Here is a 22,627-nt window from a genome sequence, read left to right on the forward strand (position 1 = left end):
TTCCATTTGGCTAACTACACTGAACACGCAATAGGAGTCTCCCACAACGAACGGGCTCACATCATCTCACCGTCCATCTGTTTCTCAATTCAAGCAACGATAGTAAGTGCACAATCTTTCCCTTTTCTTGGAGGGAAATCTGTAGTTCTTTGTTTGTTTGAACTGCGGTTGTCTTGGTTACTGTTGTCATGCCAACCTCTAACCACCCCCCCTTCCTTTTTTACACCCCCCCAGTCTTTTGAAGTAAGGTTCCGATGCAGGGCAGTTTTAACCAATCAGAGCAATGCTCTTAGGAGCACCAGCCAGTCACAGTGCATATAACTATTAACAGACTGTGAGTGTGGTCGTGTGTTGGCATCTCTCTCCCGTGAAGGGGAAGAGGGACGCAGGTGGGAGGAAGAGGCGGAATGGTAGAGAGAGAGAGAGAGAGAGAGAGAGAGAGAGAGAGAGAGAGAGAGAGAGAGAGAGAGAGAGAGAGAGAGAGAGAGAGAGAGAGAGAGAGAGAGAGAGAGAGAGAGAGAGAGAGAGAGAGACGGGTGGACTGAATGAAAGTAAATAGAGATTGAGGAACATGGAGGTTTGAGGTTTTTCACCCTGACAGAGTTGGACTATTCCCCCCTGACAGAGTTGGACTATTCCACCCTGACAGAGTTGGACTATTCCCCCCTGACAGAGTTGGACTATTCCACCCTGACAGAGTTGGCTTCTTCCACCCTGACAGAGTTGGATTCTTCCACCCTGACAGAGTTGGACTATTCCACCCTGACAGAGTTGGACTATTCCACCCTGACAGAGTTGGTCTATTCCACCCTGACAGAGTTGGACTATTCCACCCTGACAGAGTTGGACTATTCCACCCTGACAGAGTTGGACTATTCCACCCTGACAGAGTTGGACTATTCCACCCTGACAGAGTTGGACTATTCCACCCTGACAGAGTTGGACTATTCCACCCTGACAGAGTTGGACTATTCCACCCTGACAGAGTTGGACTGACGGAGATGGACTATTCCACCCTGACAGAGTTCCTGTGCATATATGACTGCAAAAATGACTTTAATTTCAATTACTGTAAACTGTAGCAATGAGGCTTTTTGAGAGTGGGGCAGATAAAAAAAAACTAAACAATTAAGAAGATTGAATTTGAACAGAAAATGTACCTAAATTAACACATTTACTAGCCTCGACCTGGGGACTCCAACTCACGAAGTCTGCCCTGCCTCTTAGAGAACACGAATCAAAGAAACACAGTCTATTCGAGCTCATTAAAAACAACTGAGAAAATTAAAGAATTCACAAAGGACAACTTATTATCCAAATTACGGCACGCATGACATAGATGAACACAGATTTGGTATTCATATGATGCAAATATAAGCAAAACAAAGTTGCAGTAAAAACAAGCCATTATGAATCAAATGTTGATCTAATATGAATAACGATCCAGTCTGAATTATTAATGTAACCATAAACCACGTAATTCAGACACTTTGGATGGGATAAATGGATGTTTACGCAGAAATGATGCAAAACACTTTTTTGCGGTTAGGTTAGCCTAGGCTACTCACCATGCTATCGTAGTGGATCAGGTTAGCCTAGGCTACTCACCATGCTATCGTAGTGGTTTAGGTTAGCCTAGGCTACTCACCATGCTATCGTAGTGGATCAGGTTAGCCTAGGCTACTCACCATGCTATCGTAGTGGATCAGGTTAGCCTAGGCTACTCACCATGCTATCGTAGTGGATCAGGTTAGCCTCGGCTACTCACCATGCTATCGTAGTGGATCAGGTTAACCTCGGCTACTCACCATGCTATCGTAGTGGATCAGGTTAGTCTAGGCCACTCACCATGCTATCGTAGTGGATCAGGTTAGCCTAGGCTACTCCCCATGCTATCGTAGTGGATCAGGTTAACCTAGGCTACTCACCATGCTATCGTAGTGGTTTAGGTTAGCCTAGGCTACTCACCATGCTATCGTAGTGGATCAGGTTAACCTAGGCTACTCACCATGCTATCGTAGTGGATCAGGTTAACCTAGGCTACTCACCATGCTATCGTAGTGGATCAGGTTAGCCTAGGCTACTCACCATGCTATCGTAGTGGATCAGGTTAGCCTCGGCTACTCACCATGCTATCGTAGTGGATCAGGTTAGTCTAGGCCACTCACCATGCTATCGTAGTGGATCAGGTTAACCTAGGCTACTCACCATGCTATCGTAGTGGATCAGGTTAGCCTAGGCTACTCACCATGCTATCGTAGTGGATCAGGTTAACCTAGGCTACTCACCATGCTATCGTAGTGGATCAGGTTAGCCTCGGCTACTCACCATGCTATCGTAGTGGATCAGGTTAGCCTAGGCTACTCACCATGCTATCGTAGTGGATCAGGTTAGCCTCGGCTACTCACCATGCTATCGTAGTGGATCAGGTTAGCCTAGGCTACTCACCATGCTATCGTAGTGGATCAGGTTAGCCTCGGCTACTCACCATGCTATCGTAGTGGATCAGGTTAGCCTAGGCTACTCACCATGCTATCGTAGTGGATCAGGTTAGCCTAGGCTACTCACCATGCTATCGTAGTGGATCAGGTTAGCCTCGGCTACTCACCATGCTATCGTAGTGGATCAGGTTAGCCTAGGCTACTCACCATGCTATCGTAGTGGATCAGGTTAGCCTAGGCTACTCACCATGCTATCGTAGTGGATCAGTTCCAGTTCGTACTCCGGCAGTATATCCGTTCTCTTGTTCACCAGGTCGAGGGCCATCTGAGCGGAAGGGAGGCATGCTTGGCCCCCGGGCCAGCCTCCGCTCATCGGGAAGAGGGCACCGATGTAGAGCTTCTTCTTGCCTAGAGCCGGGCATGACCAAGAGAAGAGTAAAGTCAACGAGGCGAAGATCAATGTCTGGCCAATGATGGAGCGTCGACCCCCGGGTAGACTTCGACAGGACACCGCCATGGTGGAAGTTTTAGAGTGTCAGAAACTTGGTTTTAAAAAGTAGAAAATGTTGTATGCCGCCAGATGGTTGAGAATCTCCTCTGATATTGTTCTGCTGTTGCTGCGTCAAGAACTCTTCTAAGTGTGTTTTATGTCGTGACAAAATAAACTATTTTTATTCCTCATAAAATAGCAAATCTATCACAACACTAGTACTACTGAAGGGTAACTTCGTTTTCGTCTGTAAATAATTGTTACTGTTCAGTCTGAGCAACCTACACAAAATGCTGTTTTTTCTGTCTCTAAATTATTATTCCTCTGTCTTTGAACTCAACATGTTGGTCTTGGAACAACATTATAAACACGACTCAAATCCACAGTAGCCTATAAGTAAATCCAGTTGGATATAATTTACAGGTAGATACCCTCTTGCAGTTACACGTTTAGCGTAATCAGTAGCCGGGGTGAGAGTAAGTTAAATTGAAATGAACAGACAGATAAGGTCAATTAACGATACATGCAGGTTGGAAGTCTCTTAATTGAACTTGCTCGCTCGATTATGAATAGCCACCGGAAAACCTTGCAGTGGTATAGAATGATTTGTATCCTGCGATCATTCTTTTGAATTAGTATTTCCGCTGTCCAAGGTTCTGGAAAATACTATATCACTGAGAGCGCCCGGCCGCAAAGTCTCGGGAATTAGATAGAGAAATGTTGAGAGAATCTCCCTTAGTAAAATATTAGAAATAATTTAGAGAGAAATAGGAATACATCCGACGTTAACCTACACTGTTCAACCGTGCTCGTTTTAAATACTCATCTGTCCTTGCCCTATCCAATTCCCTACATACTTACTCCTCTCCCGGAAGATATTGCACTATGATTTAATTAAAACGGCACGTTAGGTAGTGCACATGTTATGTAGGATCGACCGCCGCAATACATACACATGCCACAGTTGTGTATTCCTGCCCGTTAACGAGGCGCGTGTTGTCAACTCGCCATTTGAACGATGGAATTTTAAACGACAGGTAAGCAGATAACAAGAGTCAAACCCGGTTACCCTTCAGCGGTTAAAACAACAAAATAAACGGTCACAGCAGTGTCTGGTTAAACGTAAGTGTTAAAGTGAACAGGTCCAAGCGTTATTTTTGTTTCGTCGACTGCAGCAGAGAGAGTGAAAGAATGACAGTGTTCCAGGTTTACAGAGCACAGAGGGAGGTAGAGAGAGAGAGGAGGTGGAGGGAGGGAGGTTGTTTTGCTCTATCCTTCTCCGTTTCATAAACCACTTTGAATTTGCAATCGCTTAACAGAGCTTCTCAATAACCGTTCTCTCCCTTTTCTTTCCTCAGCCAACTACACACTATAATACTTATTTTTATATTTTAAACTTTAAAGGTCCAATGCGCCGTTTTTATCTGGGTAGCAAATTATTTCTGGGTAGCAATTAACATACTGTGATTGTTTTCAATTAAAATGGTCAACAAGGAACAAAAAAAGCTTCTTAGCAAAGAGAAAATTCTCAAGCAAGAATTTCTTTCGGACTGTCTGGGAGTGGTCTGAGTGGGGATGAGGAAACGGAAAACTGCATGTTATTGACAGAGAGGTTTGGAACTCTTTCTTATATCATTTTTTAGTTTTTTTATAACTGTTTATTTTTTTGACATTTTTTAAAACGTTATTTTTTATTCATTATACAAAATAATCAACTACTTACATCCCTACATTAAACATGTCTAACAAAACACAGGTGTAAACAAGAAAATACTAAATACATACAAAAGTATATATACAGTACCAGTCAAAAGTTTGGAATTATGTAGTAACCAAAAAAGTGTTAAACAAATCAAAATATATTTTATATTTGAGATGCTTTAAAAAGTAGCCATCCTTTGCCTAGATGACAGCTTTGCACACTCTTGGCATTCTCTCCGACCATCACTCTCTCTCGCTTGGTCAAGGGACATTTAAGATACACTCCGATGTGACGATGTAAAACGTCTTTCAGGACCTGAGGGTTTAGGGACAAGGGCTGTCTACTTGGACTGCAGCCACTGTTAGAGTGGCCAACTCTTTCGTATTGTTCTACTAACTCATTTACCACCAGGCAGGTCACAACTCCATCCCACCAAAACAGGCTGACTTTCAGGTGGTCTTTTCAAACAGCTCTTACACAAAAATGTTCCCAATTTCACAGTATTATTCCAACCTCGTAGTGTGGAAATATACAGTATAGACTGCACTGGGCCTTTAACAAGTGTCTCTCTCTCTCTCTCTCTCTCTCTCTCAAATATTTTAATTACAAATGTCAAGTAATTATCAAAGTAGACCTTGGATTCTCTCATTCCTCTGCACTTCTCCATTTGTAATCTCTCCCTCCTCCTTGCTCACTCTGTGTGTTTGTATCTATTTCCTTCAGATGTAGCCCTCTCATCCTTTCTCAAATAGCGCTCTTTTTTCCTCCCTTTATGATCTACTCTATCACGTCCTTCCACATGCCAATCAATAAAAACATTCAATTTAGCAAAAGACATTTACCAAATGTAACGTAGCGATATAATGAACCATTTCTTTGTCTCCCTCCCTCCCACACACTACATGGATTCATCCTTACCACCTCTCTCTGTCAGCTTGATGTATCTCTCTGTATCTCTCTGTCAGCTTGATGTATCTCTCTGTATCTCTCCGTCAGCTTGATGTATCTCTCTGTATCTCTCTGCCAGCTTGATGTATCTCTCTGTTACTCTGTCTGGTTGATGTATCGCTCTGTATCTCTGTCTGGTTGATGTATCTCTCTGTATCTCTCTGTCAGCTTGATGTATCTCTCTGTCAGCTTGATGTATCCCTCTGTTACTCTGTCTGGTTGATGCATATCTCTCTGTCTGGGTGATGTATATCTCTCTGTCTGGTTGATGTATATCTCTCTGTCTGGTTGATGTATATCTCTCTGCGTCCCTCTATACATTTTCCCATCTCTCCTGGATTATCCATGCTTCTTGCTGGTTAGAAAGCCATTTGTCTCATCCTCCAACTACCCTTCCTTTACTTAAGTAGCATCTCCTTCTCTTAATACGCTATAGATGTCGAACAACTGGCGAGTCACTTGTAAATGATCAAATCAGACTGAAATGCAAATTAATACTAATTGCAGTGTCAAAAGAATAACAAGCAAACACATGATAGTGTTCTGGGGAGTTTTGAGAGTCATGCACCTTAGCGCCCAATACATTTAACTGACGTTTTGCTGCAAAGCTGATTAGACATTCTGGAGACCGTTTTAAACAACAGGGTCATTTTTTAAAAGGAGCAGATGAAGTAAGAATAGCTGAAGTAGTGCATGGTGAAGATTCAATCATCTCTCCTATTCACTCTATCCTTCTCTCCCTCTCCCTCCCCCTCTCTCTCCCTCTCTCTCCCCCTCCCCCCCTCTCTCTATCCATCTCTCCCTCTATCTCCCTCTCCCCCTCTCCCCCTCTCTCCCTCTCTCTATCCATCTCTCTCTCTCTCTCTCCCCCTCTTTTTCTCTCTCCAGGAGTTCATATTTCAACATTTGCCCAACATGTAAGGCCAGAGGCAGTGATTCTATACTGCATCACATATAACATATTACTATCCCACCTCCCTCTGTATCTCTATCCACTGCTGCGGTTGCCAAGGGAGGCTAGGGGAAGCTCTGCCAATGATAGTCCAGTAGAGATGGTTCTAAGAAGGAATCCAAGAACCCTCTAGGTTCTACAGCACTGAGGCATGTCATCGCCATAGTTGCATGCAGAATGGAACCCCATAGAGCTCTGGTCAAAAGTAGTGTTCTGTATAGGGCAGGGCTGCCCAACCCTGTTCCTGGAGAGTTACCGTCCTTTAGGTTTTTCACTCCAACCCTGTTCCTGGAGAGTTACCATCCTGTAGGTTTTAACTCCAACCCTGTTCCTGGAGAGAAACCCTCCGGTAGGTTTTAACTCCAACCCTGTTCCTGGAGAGTTACCGTCCTTTAGGTTTTTCACTCCAACCCTGTTCCTGGAGAGAAACCCAGGAAGCTTCTTCCTGTAGCTGTAATGTACATTATGTGCCACCAGGGCGGCGCTCTTGTCATTCCCTCAGCCAGCCACTGGTGAGCAGTGCTATGAACAGCATTGTGGGGAATAAAAGGCCTTGGTTACAGTATCTGAGCAGCAGGCCCGTTGGTTGGCCGGCCAGTTGGTCCACTCTCCTGCTGGCTCATTAGCCTGGGCTACAGCCTTCGTCTGTGATCATTAATTCATGGCTCCACTTAATAGATTCATTGATTTGAATGAGGTTCATTCGTTCGGATCAGAATGCTAACTAGGTTGGCTCTCATTGTTTGTATTGCGAGGAGCACAGAGCAACCGGCTCAGTACTCCGCAGCCTTGTCAGTCAAAACTGAATCCCGTCAGGCTTGGTTGCCTGTCGCAGCATTGGTATTCGCCATGATATCCACCAGTCTACACTCTCTGGAGAGTCTGGGAGGACAACGTTGGGGCCTGACAGGAGAAATATGAAGTTAAAGGAGATCTGAGAAGACTTTTATCAACTGACAGACAACCTGCTTCCCAAATGGCACCCTATTCCCTATATAGTGCACTACTTTTGACCAGGGACCATAGGCACCCTATTCCCTATATAGTGCACTACTTTTGACCAGGCCGATAGGCACTATAAAGGGAATAGGGTGCCATTTGGGATACATCCTGAGTCACTACCATAGAGCATGGTAGACCTACTACATACACATTGGTCAGCTACTATGTACACAACATGGAGCTCTATGGAGAAACCAACGATGCTATCAGTACTTTGGGTTTGGACGCGGGACAGGACACAACGTGAGGAGGAAGGAACTAACGCTGTCCCCCAACTGACACCCTCTGTCTCTCTCTCCTCTGTCTCCTCTCTCCCTCCGTCTCCTCTCTCCTCTGTCTCCTCTCTCTCTCCATCTCTCTCTCTGTCTCTCTCTCCTCTGTCTCCTCTCTCTGTCTCCTCTCTCTCCTCTGTCTCCTCTCTCTCTCCATCTCTCTCTCTGTCTCCTCTGTCTCCTCTATCTCCTCTCTCGGTCTCCTCTCTCCTCTCTCGGTGTCCTCTCTCCCTCTCCTCTCTCCCTCTCCTCTCTCTCTCTCCTCTTTCTCTTTCTCTCTCCTCTTTCTCTTTCTCTCTCTCTCTCCTCTCTCTGTCTTCTCTCCTCTCTCTGTCTTCTCTCTCCTCTCTCTGTCTTCTCTCTCCTCTCTCTGTCTCCTCTCTCCCTCTGTCTCCTCTCTCTCTCTCTCTCTGTCTCCTCTCTCTCTCTCTCTCTGTCTCCTCTCTCTCTCTCTCTCATTAGACAGCCAAGCTCCTCTTACTGTAGACATATCAAACCATTCCCAGTACAGGACTACAGCAGCCAGCACCACAGCCATTTAACAAGCTTTCCCTCCCTACCCATGTGCCAAGGGGAGTTGAATTAAGATTAAACTTTAATTACAGGATTGCGTTGCTTTACAAGGCTTACTTACAGTGGATGTTGCTTTACAAGGCTTACTTACAGTGGATGTTGCTTTACAAGGCTTACTTACAGTGGATGTTGCTTTACAAGGCTTACTTACAGTGGATGTTGCTTTACAAGGCTTACTTACAGTGGATGTTGCTTTACAAGGCTTACTTACAGTGGATGTTGCTTTACAGGGCTTACTTACAGTGGATGTTGCTTTACAAGGCTTACTTACAGTGGATGTTGCTTTACAAGGCTTACTTACAGTGGATGTTGCTTTACAAGGCTTACTTACAGTGGATGTTGCTTTACAAGGCTTACTTACAGTGCTCGCAGGAAGTGGCATAGTATTGCTTTTATGGGCCATTCTGATATACTGATCAGCCCTGAAACACATCGAATATGTTCTTTACCCCTCACACACACACACACACACACACACACACACACACACACACACACACACACACACACACACACACACACACACACACACACACACACACACACACACACACACACACACACACACACACACACACACACACACTCTGAGGATAGGGGGGCAGAGATTTGGGCTAGAGCTGGCAGAAGCAGTGCCAATTCAAAAAAACAAGGAGGTGCATGTTTTTCGCTTTTGGTATGGTGTAGGGGGGAGTGTATGGGGACGGGGACGGGGACGGGGGGGGGGGGGCAGAGATTTGGGCTAGAGCTGGCAGAAGCGATGGCTCTGTGATGGGCTTAATAGAACTGTGTGCTGGTTGGCCCTGATGGACCTCCAGGCCACATCTGCTATTCATGGAATCTGTATTTTCTGACTCTGATGTGAAGCCTAGCGGGCCATTGTACAGTAAAGCTCCGGCTCAACAGAAAGCAGGGATGGAAGGGAAAGAACCCGTTCCAACCAGCTAGACCTGCTAGTAATTTGGCCACAATCTGCCTAGTCTTATCACTTCAATTATTAGTGAAAGTAATTTGGCCAAATAGTGCTATCACTTCAGTTACTGCTATACCACCAGTGGTTATTACAATCACACGGATGATATAGTTTTCACCTTACAACGTATCACCTGCATAAGACATCACTTTAAAAGCTAGAATCCTTAGTTGCTACATCCATTTTTGGACTTATAAATTCATTACAACATACAGTACCAAATAAATTCCACAAAATAAACTTTTAACAAGGCACACCTGTTAATTGAAATGCATTACAGGTGACTACCTGGAATGAAGCTGGTTGAGAGAATGCCAAGAGTGTACAAAGCTGTCATCAAGGCAAAGGGTGGCTACTTTGAGCATCACTGTCTGGCCAAGTTGGAAAGTTCTACAGTTTATCTTCCTTTTTTTGACAAAGTGGAGCGTCTCACAACGTGGTAAAAAAATAAAATAAATGCACAAATTCTGCTGTGCAATAATGTCCGAGGGGGAAAAAACTGTGTTCGTTGCTTGCAGTATCGTCCTTGTTATATCGCAAACAGACGTGGTAGTTTCACCATTAAGATCAAAAAAGCAAATTTTTCATAACATTTTACGATATAGATACGTTTTGACTTTGCAGCTTGGCCATATAGTGGGAACTGTGGCTGTATGTGGGCCTGCATGCAATTGTACTACAGGGACATATGATTGGCTGTGTGGGTTGCCAGGTCACAGTGGTGCAGTGTGATTGGCTGCTCAGGTTGCCAGGTCACAGCAGGGCAGCGTGATTGGCTCCACAGGCTTCCAGATAAATGTGGGCAACAATGCTCTGAGCTGAGAACGAGCTAACATATTTACCTCTGAAATCCTGGAGAACAGAGATGGAGTGAAGAAGCTGAAACACTTAGATTTCTCTCTCTCTGTTCCAAACAACAACAAAACACTCTGCACACAGACACAAAAAAATGATAGGCTCAATTTTCAAAGTAAATAATGTCACAAGTGGAGGAGGAATGAAGAAGAAGAGTTGGAAGAGAAGAATTCTGAGACAAATAAAGTATTGGTTCTCCCACCTTCTCCTTCTCCTCGTGTGTGGTATGTTTGTGTGCATTGGTTGTGTGTGTGTGTGTGTGTGTGTGTGTGTGTGTGTGTGTGTGTGTGTGTGTGTGTGTGTGTGTGTGTGTGTGTGTGTGTGTGTGTGTGTGTGTGTGTGTGTGTGTGTGTGTGTGGTGTGTTTGTATGCATTGGTTGTGTGTGTGTGTGTGTGTGTGTGTGTGTGGTATGTGTGTGTGTGTGTGTGTGGTGTGTTTGTATGCATTGGTTGTGTGTGTGTGTGTGGTGTGTGTGTGTGTGTGTGTGTGTGTGTGTGTGTGTGTGTGTGTGTGTGTGTGTGTGTGTGTGTGTGTGTGTGTGTGTGTGTGTGTGTGTGTGTGTGGCGGTAATAACATTTCTTTATCTCAACATCCTTCTCATTTCATTTCATCAGCGGAGTAATCCTTTTATCAGTCCAGCATGGAACGCAGCCAGTCTTTATCTCAACATCCTTCTCATTTCATTTCATCAGCGGAGTAATCCTTTTATCAGTCCAGCATGGAACGCAGCCAGTCTCTAGACACGTCTGTTTGCTCAATTTCACACCAAATTGCATTTGTTCATAACACACACACATCTCCCAATGGTAAACAGAATGCATTTAGTTTCATATGGCTGGATGCGGGCAGAAAAGCGACAGAGAAGGGGGTAAAAGAGGAGACAATATCAGACGCCGACATCAGTCAGCCTTATTCCTCCAGTGGTTAGACAGGTATTAAAACCATTCTATTCCTGTAGCACAAACAAAATTCCTCCTTCTCCTCATTATCCTCCTACCCGTCTCCTCCTCCATTCTCTCTCTCTCTCCTCCTCCCTCCTCCCCCCTCCTTTTCATCCTCCCTCCTAAGTAGTGTGAGATATGAGCTGCTTAATAACACACCTGCTGTTAAACACTCTACGCCTCTAAATCCTCCTCTCAAACATCTCTCTCTTTCTCTTCACCCCCTCCGTTCATTCTCATATCCCTCCATCCCCCTCTCCACTCTTTCTCTGACACATCACTTCATCCACAACAGCCTCCACTTTTCTTCTTCACCTCACACACACACACACACACAAAATCTGTCTTACCTAAAAGCAAGAGAATGGCACTGGTTTTACAGGCTCCTGACAAATTCATTATTTTCTTTATTTTTTTTAAGTACAATGTTTTTTTGTACATAATGTTTCCGGCATTGTTTCCTATGACTGAAAATAGCTTTTGGACATCAGAACAGCGATCACTAACTGCGATTTAGATGGCCAATACATCACTGGGGCCGAGCTCCCTGCAATCCAGGACCTCTATACCAGGCGGTGTCTAGGACCTCTATACCAGGCGGTGTCAGAGGAAATTAAAAGAATCCAGTATCCCAACTTAATAGCCATAGACTATTCTCTCTGCTGCCGTACGACAAGTCTGGAACCAACAGGACCCTGAACAGCTTCTACCCCCCAAGCCATAAGACTGATAAATAGACCCTTTCTGGACAAACTTTTTTTGACTCATCACATACACAGCCGCTACAGTTTACTTCTCTGTCACTTTATTCCTAGTTATACAGTATTCACATATCGACCTCAATGACCTCATACCCCTGCACATGGACTCAGTACTGGTACCCTCTGTGTATATATGAGTAAGTTACTCATTGTTATTATTTCTCTATTTTCTTTCTCTCTGTATTGTTGGGAAAGGAAGCATTTCACTGTTAGTCTACAGCTGTTGTTCACGAAGCCTGTGATGAATATATTTTATTTTACATAATCATCTATAATCTCCTCCACTCGTCTTCTCCTCTTCTTCTCCTCCTCTACTCCTCTTCTCCTCCTCTCCTCCTCCTCCACACCTCTTCTCCTCCTCCACTCCCCTTCTCCTCTTCTCCTCCTCTACTCCTCTTCTCCTCCTCCTCTCCTCCTCTTCTCCTCCTCTTCTCCTCCTCCACTCCTCTTCTCCTCCTCCACTCCTCTCGTCCTCTCTACCACATCCCTCTTTATTTATAACACTCCATCTTTATCCCTGTCCCCATCATAACTCCGTAGTCAACCCTTCAACCCCTCTTCTATACATCCCATAGGGCTCTGGTCAAAAGTACTGTCCTGTACAAGAAATAGGGTGCCATTTGGAACGCAGCCTTGAACTCTGAACCCTGTCCACTTGGTGTTCAGGCTTGCCTAGTTTCAGAACCATAGTTCCATCTAATAACAGTCGGAGAGCACAGCCATGCAGCTCATTGTCCGCCTGGGAGTCACTGTCTGAGTCCCCCATATAGTGTACAGAATCTACTTTCTGAATTCCAGTCCAGTCTGCAGATCTGGCAGGACATTCTCTCTGCAGTAGAGAGAGAGAGAGAGAGAGAGGGGCTACTACAGCAAATTGGGTTCAGTCAATGGACGTGGGAACATTTGAGTTGGGGGTGATGGGGGTGGGGGTGGGTGGTCCTGGGGAGAATTTTTCTCATACAGGAGTAATAAAGGCAGAGTTCACAAATTTTGTGGAAATTATTATTTTCTACAACAACAAAAATATATACAGTACCAGTCAAAAGTTTGGACACCCCTACTCATTCAAAGGTTTTCCTTTATTTAGACTATTTTCTACATTGTAGAATAATAGTGAAGACATCAAAACTATGAAATAACACATATGGAATCATGTAGTAACTAAAAAAGTGTTAAACAAATCAAAATATATTTTATATTTGAGATTCTTCAATGAGCCACCCTTTGTCTTGATGACTGCTTTGCACACTCTTGGCATTCTCTCAACCAGCTTCATGAGGTAGTCACCTGGAATGCATTTCAATTAACAGGTGTGCCCTGCTAAAAGGTAATTTGTCGAATTTCTTTCCTTCTTAATGCGTTTGAGCCAATCAGTTGTGTTGTGACAAGGTAGGATTGGTATACAGAAGATAGCCCTATTTGGTAAAAGACCAAGTCCATATTATGGCAAGAACAGCTCAAATAAGCAAAGAGAAACGACAGTCCAGCATTACTTTAAACTTTAAGACATGAAGGTCAGTCAATCCAGAAAACATCAAGAATTTTTTATGTTTCTTCAAGTACAGTTGCAAAAACCATCAAGCTTTATGATGAAACTGGCTCTAATGAGGACCACCACAGGAAAGGAAGACAGAGTTAACCCTGCTGCAGAGGATAAGTTCATTAGAGTTACCAGCCTCAGAAATTGCAGCCCAAATAATTGCTTCACAGAGTTCAAGTAACAGACACATCTCAACATCAATTGTTCCAAGGAGACTGCGTGAATCAGGCCTTCATGGCCTCTCTCTCTCTCTCTCTCTCTCTCTCCCACACAAACACTCTCTATCTCTCTCTCTCTCTCTCTAGCCACCCTCCTCCCTCCCTCCCTCCCTCCACCACCACCACCCCTGTCTCTTTCTCTGTTTCTCTCTGCTCATTTTCTGTTCAATGTAATAATGTTAATGTCATCTGCAATGCGTCCATAAAACACACTCTAATCTAGTCTGTGAGGGAAGTGGAACCTGCTCTGTGCTCAGCTATTTTAGGCTCCTCTACTGCTCGCGTTTCTGGTTTATTTCATTGTTTCAGCACTGTACCGGCTCGTTCTCTTTAACACAGCTGGAGTTTTTAACATCACAGTTGCTATGAATTGGATGCTTGGAATAAAAAAGTTGTAATAAATCAATACAAATGTTGCTGATGATCTTTTGTTTTGTCTAAAACATTAATAAACAAAAAAATATCTAGTTTTAGTTTATTAGGTGGGGGGGGGGGGGGGGGGTTAGAAGCCATTTTCCCCCTTTTTATTATATTGTTTTCATATGGATCAATCTCTTTTACCGGTTTGAGATTGGTAATAGACAGGATGAGGAAATACATTTTTATTAGGTAGAGCACACAGTGAATACCAGCACCTCAAATTCCCATTGGGGACTTACTCTACACAGCGGGGTCCAAAATTATTGACACTCTCAATAAAAATGAGCCAAAATGACTGTAAAAACAATTATAATTAAAATACTGAGCTACACTGCATGACCAAAAGTATGTGGACACCTGCTCGTCGAACATCTCATTCCACAATCATGGGCAATACTCCTGGAGTTGGTCCCTCCTTTTGCTGTTATAATAGCCTCCACTCTTCTGGGAAGGCTTTCCACTAGATGTTGGAACATTGCAGCGGGGACTTGCCACCATTTAGCCACAAGAGCATTAGTGAGGTCGGGCACTGATGTTGGGCGATTAAGCCTGGCTAGCAGTCTGTCTTCCAATTCAACCCAAAGGTGTTCGATGGGGTTGAGGTCAGGGCTCTCTGCAGGCAGTCAAGTTCTTCCACACCAATCTCGACAAACCATTTCTGTATGGACCTCACTTTGTGCATGGGGGTATTGTCATGCTGAAACAGGAAAGGGCCTTCCCCAAACTGTTGCCACAAAGTTGGAAGCACAGAATTGTCTGGAATGTAATTGTATGCTGTAGCGTTAAGATTTCCCTTCACTGGAACTGAGGGGCCCGAACCATGAAAAACAGCCCCAGACCATTATTCCTCCTCCACCAAACATTACAGTTGGCGCTATGCATTGGGGCAGGTAGCGTTCTCCTGGCATCCGCCAAACCCAGATTCGTCCATCATACTGCCAGATTCTGAAGTGTGATTCATCACTCCAGGGAACGTGTTTCCACTGCTCCAGAGTCCAATGGCGACGAGCTTTACACCACTCCAGGCGACGCTTGGCATTACACATGGTGATCTTAGCCCTGTGTGCAGCTGCTCGGCCGCCGCGGAAACTCATTCCATGAAGCTCCCGACGAACAGTTCTTGTGCTAACGTTGCTTCCAGAGGCCGTTTGGAACTCAACACTGAGTGTTGCAACAAAGGACAGATGATTGTTTACCCGCTACGCGCTTCAGCACTCAGCAGTCCCGTTCTGTGAGCTTGTGTGGCCTACCATTTCGTGGCTGAGCCGTTGTTGCTCCTAGACATTTCCACTTCACAATAACAGCACTTACAGTTGACCGGGGGCAGCTCTAGCAGGGCAGAAATTTGACGAACTGACTTGTTGGAAAGGTGGCATCCTATGACGGTGGCACGTTGAAAGTCACTGAGCTATTAAAAAATGAAAAAAGCCCATTCTACTGCCAATGTCTATGGAGATGGCATGGCTGTGAGCTCGATTTTATAGACCTGTCAGCAACGGGTGTGGATGATATAGTGTATATTATATGCTCATTTTTGTTGTTGCAATTATATTATTTTAAACTAATACAATTGCTCATTTAAAGAGATTTTGTTTAATTTAAAGTAATATAATTTCACAATTCTTTTGAGCAAACAATATTGCTCATTTTTTTTATATAAGGTTTGAGGTAGACAATACACAGGAGGTTAATTTCTATCAGAGTTTGGGGACTTATAATATATATATTGCCACGCCCTGTATATTATACCGTGTACAGTAACCTACCACTGCAGTAGGACCTGTAGCATCATAAATGGCTCATAAATATGCATTGATATATATACCCTGCATTCATCCAGTTAGCCGTGGTGCTCCACAAAGACAGATCCCTCCTGACCCCATTAAATACCACAGATTTAAATACCACAGATTCAGGCTATTCCCTTTATACTGCACCACGTTTGGCCAGGGCCCATAGAGCTCTGGTCAAAAGTAATGCCTTTATAGAGGGAATGTGACGCCAGCGGGGAGGTACACCCATTCCAACCAAAACTCTGGCCTAGACCGTGCCTAGGTTTGTACATTGGAATACAACATGGATCGCGTGTCTCACCACCCTTCAGGCGAGGCACTTAACCCAGGTTGACCCGTCTGGGCCCTCGGCAAGATGAGAGAGGCATCTGACACATGATAAACCACATCTTTGAAAAACCCAAAAGCATACATGTTTGAGAGGAGACTGAGGGTCTGTACACCAAATGGAACCCTAGTCGCTATAACAACAGTAGTGTGCTACATGGCGACTAGGGTTCCATTCGGGACACATTCCTTCAACACCACTCAGATGCATTATAAACACACAGGTGATCCGTCACAAACCCACCCCACCACATGAACAGTCACGTCGCACAATGACGACGCATCTGTCACACGGCAAGCATCCGTTCACAGCCAATATATAAGTCTATGGTTCAATTTCAATCAATTCCCAAAAACGTTATTTCTCCCGGAGGGGCAATTCAAGTCTATGCACCAAACCCAACGTATAATATATAATATTCCCACAACGATTCCGTCGGGAAAACCAAACCAGAGGACCTGTTTGAAAAGCTCCCTCCTCTAGACAGTACCGGTACACAGGTCTGACGTGCTTTGATTAGTGTAGCCGTTTCATTCATCTATCTATCCAAGCCAAACTATTTGATCAGGGCCCAGTATACTCCCACTATAAAGGCAATAGCAGGGCCCAGTATACTCCCACTATAAAGGCAATAGCAGGGCCCAGTATAATCCCACTATAAAGGCAATATCAGGGCCCAGTATAATCCCACTATAAAGGCAATAGCAGGGCCCAGTATACTCCCACTATAAAGGCAATAGCAGGGCCCAGTATACTCCCACTATAAAGGCAATATCAGGGCCCAGTATAATCCCACTATAAAGGCAATATCAGGGCCCAGTATAATCCCACTATAAAGGCAATAGCAGGGCCCAGTATAATCCCACTATAAAGGCAATAGCAGGGCCCAGTATACTCCCACTATAAAGGCAATATCAGGGCCCAGTATAATCCCACTATAAAGGCAATATCAGGGCCCAGTATGCTCCCACTATAAAGGCAATAGCAGGGCCCAGTATACTCCCACTATAAAGGCAATAGCAGGGCCCAGTATACTCCCACTATAAAGGCAATAGCAGGGCCCAGTATACTCCCACTATAAAGGCAATAGCAGGGCCCAGTATGCTCCCACTATAAAGGCAATATCAGGGCCCAGTATGCTCCCACTATAAAGGCAATAGCAGGGCCCAGTATGCTCCCACTATAAAGGCAATAGCAGGGCCCAGTATGCTCCCACTATAAAGGCAATAGCAGGGCCCAGTATGCTCCCACTATAAAGGCAATAGCAGGGCCCAGTATGCTCCCACTATAAAGGCAATAGCAGGGCCCAGTATGCTCCCACTATAAAGGCAATAGGGTACCATTTGGGATGCAGAAAATACAATGCAGAAGGTCTGGGAGGTGCTGAAGGTATCTCTACACGCCAGCTGTGACTGTGAGGTTATTACCTTTAATGTGGTGGGTGTGACCGGGCTGTCCTGTCTGATCGGTGGAACATTAATACAGTCTCTTCCCCTGTACTGTTGACTTCCTGGAAGAAGTGTGTCTGTGACCCTTAACCTCACCCCTCTCTTCATCAACTCCTCTCACAGAACATGTTTAATTATTCATGAGCAAAGCTACGTTTTGATACGGGACATTATGCCACGTTTACAACGCTCTCGCTTGAAAGCTTTACCCTACTTACCATACTCGCTGTCATTATCTCGCTCTCATTTTCTTGTTCTCTCTCTCTCTCTCTCTAATTTATTTACAAATGGCATAAGGTCTTCTGAAGTACTTATCAGTAAAATCAGTGTGTAGGATGCTCAGAATGTCACAGAAATGTCTAACGGTGTTGTGATCTTAAGGGAGACTTTTCCCTTTCAGTGTTTCTGTGTCCCTCGAGACCTGCTACCCACACAAATCGACTGACAACCACTCCAACCATCCAAACACACTGGCACGCTCCTCCACCCCCACACACAGCCAATCTAACCCCCACTGGCACGCTCCTCCACCCCCACACACAGCCAATCTACCCCCCACCGGCACGCTCCTCCACCCCCACACACAGCCAATCTACCCCCCACCGGAACGCTCCTCCACCCCCACACACAGCCAATCTACCCCCCACCGGCACGCTCCTCCACCCCCACACACAGCCAATCTACCCCCCACCGGCACGCTCCCCCACCCCCACACACAGCCAATCTACCCCCCACCGGAACGCTCCTCTACCCCCACACACAGCCAATCTACCCCACACCGGCACGCTCCCCACCCCCACACACAGCCAATCTACCCCCCACCGGAACGCTCCTCGACCCCCACACACAGCCAATCTACCCCACACCGGCACGCTCCTCCACCCCCACACACAGCCAATCTACCCACACCGGCGCGCTCCTCTACCCCCACACACAGCCAATCTACCCCCCACCGGCACGCTCCCCCACCCCCACACACAGCCAATCTACCCCCTGGAACGCTCTACTTCTACAAGGTACATACTCTACTCCAACAGCTACAAGGTACATACTCTACTCCAACAGCTACAAGGTACAAACTCTACTCCAACCGCTACAAGGTACAAACTCTACTCCTACAAGGTACAAACTCTACTCCAACAGCTACAAGGTACATACTCTACTCCTACAGCTACAAGGTACAAACTCTACTCCTACAAGGTACATACTCTACTCCAACAGCTACAAGGTACAAACTCTACTCCAACAGCTACAAGGTACATACTCTACTCCAACAGCTACAAGGTACAAACTCTACTCCAACAGCTACAAGGTACAAACTCTACTCCTACAAGGTACAAACTCTACTCTAACAGCTACAAGGTACATACTCTACTCCTACAGCTACAAGGTACAAACTCTACTCCTACAAGGTACATACTCTACTCCAACAGCTACAAGGTACAAACTCTACTCCAACAGCTACAAGGTACATACTCTACTCCAACAGCTACAAGGTACAAACTCTACTCCTACAGCTACAAGGTACAAACTCTACTCCTACAAGGTACAAACTCTACTCCAACAGCTACAAGGTACAAACTCTACTCCTACAAGGTACAAACTCTACTCCAACAGCTACAAGGTACATACTCTACTCCTACAGCTACAAGGTACATACTCTACTCCTACAGCTACAAGGTACAAACTCTACTCCTACAAGGTACAAACTCTACTCCAACAGCTACAAGGTATATACTCTACTCCTACAAGTTACATACTCTACTCCTACAGCTACAAGGTACAAACTCTACACCTACAAGGTACAAACTCTACTCCAACAGCTACAAGGTACATACTCTACTCCTACAAGTTACATACTCTACTCCTACAGCTACAAGGTACAAACTCTACTCCTACAAGGTACAAACTCTACTCCTACAAGGTACAAACTCTACTCCAACAGCTACAAGGTACATACTCTACTCCTACAAGTTACATACTCTACTCCTACAAGGTACAAACTCTACTCCAACAGCTACAAGGTACATACTCTACTCCAACAGCTACAAGGTACAAACTCTACTCCAACAGCTACAAGGTACATACTCTACTCCTACAGCTACAAGGTACAAACTCTACTCCAACAGCTACAAGGTACAAACTCTACTCCAACAGCTACAAGGTACATACTCTACTCCAACAGCTACAAGGTACAAACTCTACTCCAACAGCTACAAGGTACAAACTCTACTCCTACAAGGTACAAACTCTACTCCAACAGCTACAAGGTACATACTCTACTCCTACAGCTACAAGGTACAAACTCTACTCCTACAAGGTACATACTCTACTCCAACAGCTACAAGGTACAAACTCTACTCCAACAGCTACAAGGTACATACTCTACTCCAACAGCTACAAGGTACAAACTCTACTCCAACAGCTACAAGGTACAAACTCTACTCCTACAAGGTACAAACTCTACTCCAACAGCTACAAGGTACATACTCTACTCCTACAGCTACAAGGTACAAACTCTACTCCTACAAGGTACATACTCTACTCCAACAGCTACAAGGTACAAACTCTACTCCAACAGCTACAAGGTACATACTCTACTCCAACAGCTACAAGGTACAAACTCTACTCCTACAGCTACAAGGTACAAACTCTACTCCTACAAGGTACAAACTCTACTCCAACAGCTACAAGGTACAAACTCTACTCCTACAAGGTACAAACTCTACTCCAACAGCTACAAGGTACATACTCTACTCCTACAGCTACAAGGTACATACTCTACTCCTACAGCTACAAGGTACAAACTCTACTCCTACAAGGTACAAACTCTACTCCAACAGCTACAAGGTACATACTCTACTCCTACAAGTTACATACTCTACTCCTACAGCTACAAGGTACAAACTCTACACCTACAAGGTACAAACTCTACTCCAACAGCTACAAGGTACATACTCTACTCCTACAAGTTACATACTCTACTCCTACAGCTACAAGGTACAAACTCTACTCCTACAAGGTACAAACTCTACTCCTACAAGGTACAAACTCTACTCCAACAGCTACAAGGTACATACTCTACTCCTACAAGTTACATACTCTACTCCTACAGCTACAAGGTACAAACTCTACTCCTACAAGGTACAAACTCTACTCCTACAAGGTACAAACTCTACTCCAACAGCTACAAGGTACATACTCTACTCCTACAAGGTACATACTCTACTCCTACAGCTACAAGGTACATACTCTACTCCTACAGCTACAAGTTACATACTCTACTCCTACAAGGTACAAACTCTACTCCTACAAGGTACATACTCTACTCCAACAGCTACAAGGTACATACTCTACTCCAACAGCTACAAGGTACAAACTCTACTCCTACAAGGTACATACTCTACTCCTACAGCTACAAGGTACATACTCTACTCCTACAGCTACAAGGTACAAACTCTACTCCTACAAGGTACAAACTCTACTCCTACAAGGTACATACTCTACTCCAACAGCTACAAGGTACATACTCTACTCCAACAGCTACAAGGTACAAACTCTACTCCTACAGCTACAAGGTACAAACTCTACTCCTACAAGGTACATACTCTACTCCAACAGCTACAAGGTACAAACTCTACTCCTACAAGGTACAAACTCTACTCCTACAAGCTACATACTCTACTCCAACAGCTACAAGGTACATACTCTACTCCTACAAGGTACATACTCTACTCATAAACACATGTACAGATGTAGGATCTTAATTTGAGACAGTTTGCTAAAGCAGACAAATAATCCTTCAGCAAAGTTAAGAAAAAACATATATATATATATTTTTTTTTTCATAAAAAATCTATATTAATAATCCCTTAGTAACAGGACATTTGAATTACTGCATGGATTATAATTAATGAACATTTTTGTAGGGGTTGATACATTTTTGGTGGAAATATTACTAACTTCAGAAGCCTTTTTAAACCTCTAATACACCAGAAGCTTGTATTTTCTGCATTGCAGTAAAGTTCTACTGCAACAGGGTGATCAAATTTAGTATGAACATACACTCACATACACTGCCAGCGCTCTGACCTTTCCCCTGTTGAGCTGCTGCAGGTAGGAGGGGGAAGTGCCACAGCGACCAGGAAGCTGTTGTGTTCAGCTCTTTTTCTCTTAATTTAACCTCTCTAATGCCTGCTGCTACCTGCTGCTACCAGACCAGGGTCTGGGCCTCTCTAATGCCTGCTGCTACCTGCTGCTATCAGACCAGGGTCTGGGCCTCTCTAATGCCTGCTGCTACCTGCTGCTATCAGACCAGGGTCTGGGCCTCTCTAATGCCTGCTGCTACCTGCTTCTACCAGACCAGGGTCTGGGCCTCTCTAATGCCTGCTGCTACCAGACCAGGGTCTGGGCCTCTCTAATGCCTGCTGCTACCTGCTGCTATCAGACCAGTGTCTGGGCCTCTCTAATGCCTGCTGCTATCAGACCAGAGTCTGGGCCTCTCTAATGCCTGCTGCTACCTGCTGCTACCAGACCATGGTCCTCTCTAATGCCTGCTGCTACCTGCTGCTATCAGACCAGAGTCTGGGCCTCTCTAATGCCTGCTGCTACCTGCTGCTACCAGACCATGGTCCTCTCTAATGCCTGCTGCTACCTGCTGCTATCAGACCAGAGTCTGGGCCTCTCTAATGCCTGCTGCTACCTGCTGCTACCAGACCATGGTCCTCTCTAATGCCTGCTGCTACCTGCTGCTACCAGACCATGGTCCTCTCTAATGCCTGCTGCTACCTGCTGCTACCAGACCATGGTCCTCTCTAATGCCTGCTGCTACCTGCTGCTACCAGACCATGGTCCTCTCTAATGCCTGCTGCTACCTGCTGCTACCAGACCATGGTCCTCTCTAATGCCTGCTGCTACCTGCTGCTATCAGACCAGAGTCTGGGCCTCTCTAATGCCTGCTGCTACCTGC

General features: G+C 44.9%; 1 protein-coding gene across 1 annotated transcript in view; it reads right to left on the reverse strand.

Moving 5' to 3' along the window:
* Nucleotides 1–22,627, reverse strand: part of LOC139559107 (gamma-aminobutyric acid type B receptor subunit 1-like) — a 239,464-nt gene that overhangs the window by 131,033 nt on the left and 85,804 nt on the right. The window contains exon 6 of the mRNA XM_071374826.1: nt 2,689–2,849. Within this exon, the coding sequence (XP_071230927.1) occupies nt 2,689–2,849 (161 nt within the window). The remainder of the gene's footprint in view (nt 1–2,688; nt 2,850–22,627) is intronic.

This window comes from Salvelinus alpinus, chromosome 29, assembly GCF_045679555.1.
Source record: "Salvelinus alpinus chromosome 29, SLU_Salpinus.1, whole genome shotgun sequence".
Lineage (NCBI taxonomy): Eukaryota > Metazoa > Chordata > Actinopteri > Salmoniformes > Salmonidae > Salvelinus > Salvelinus alpinus.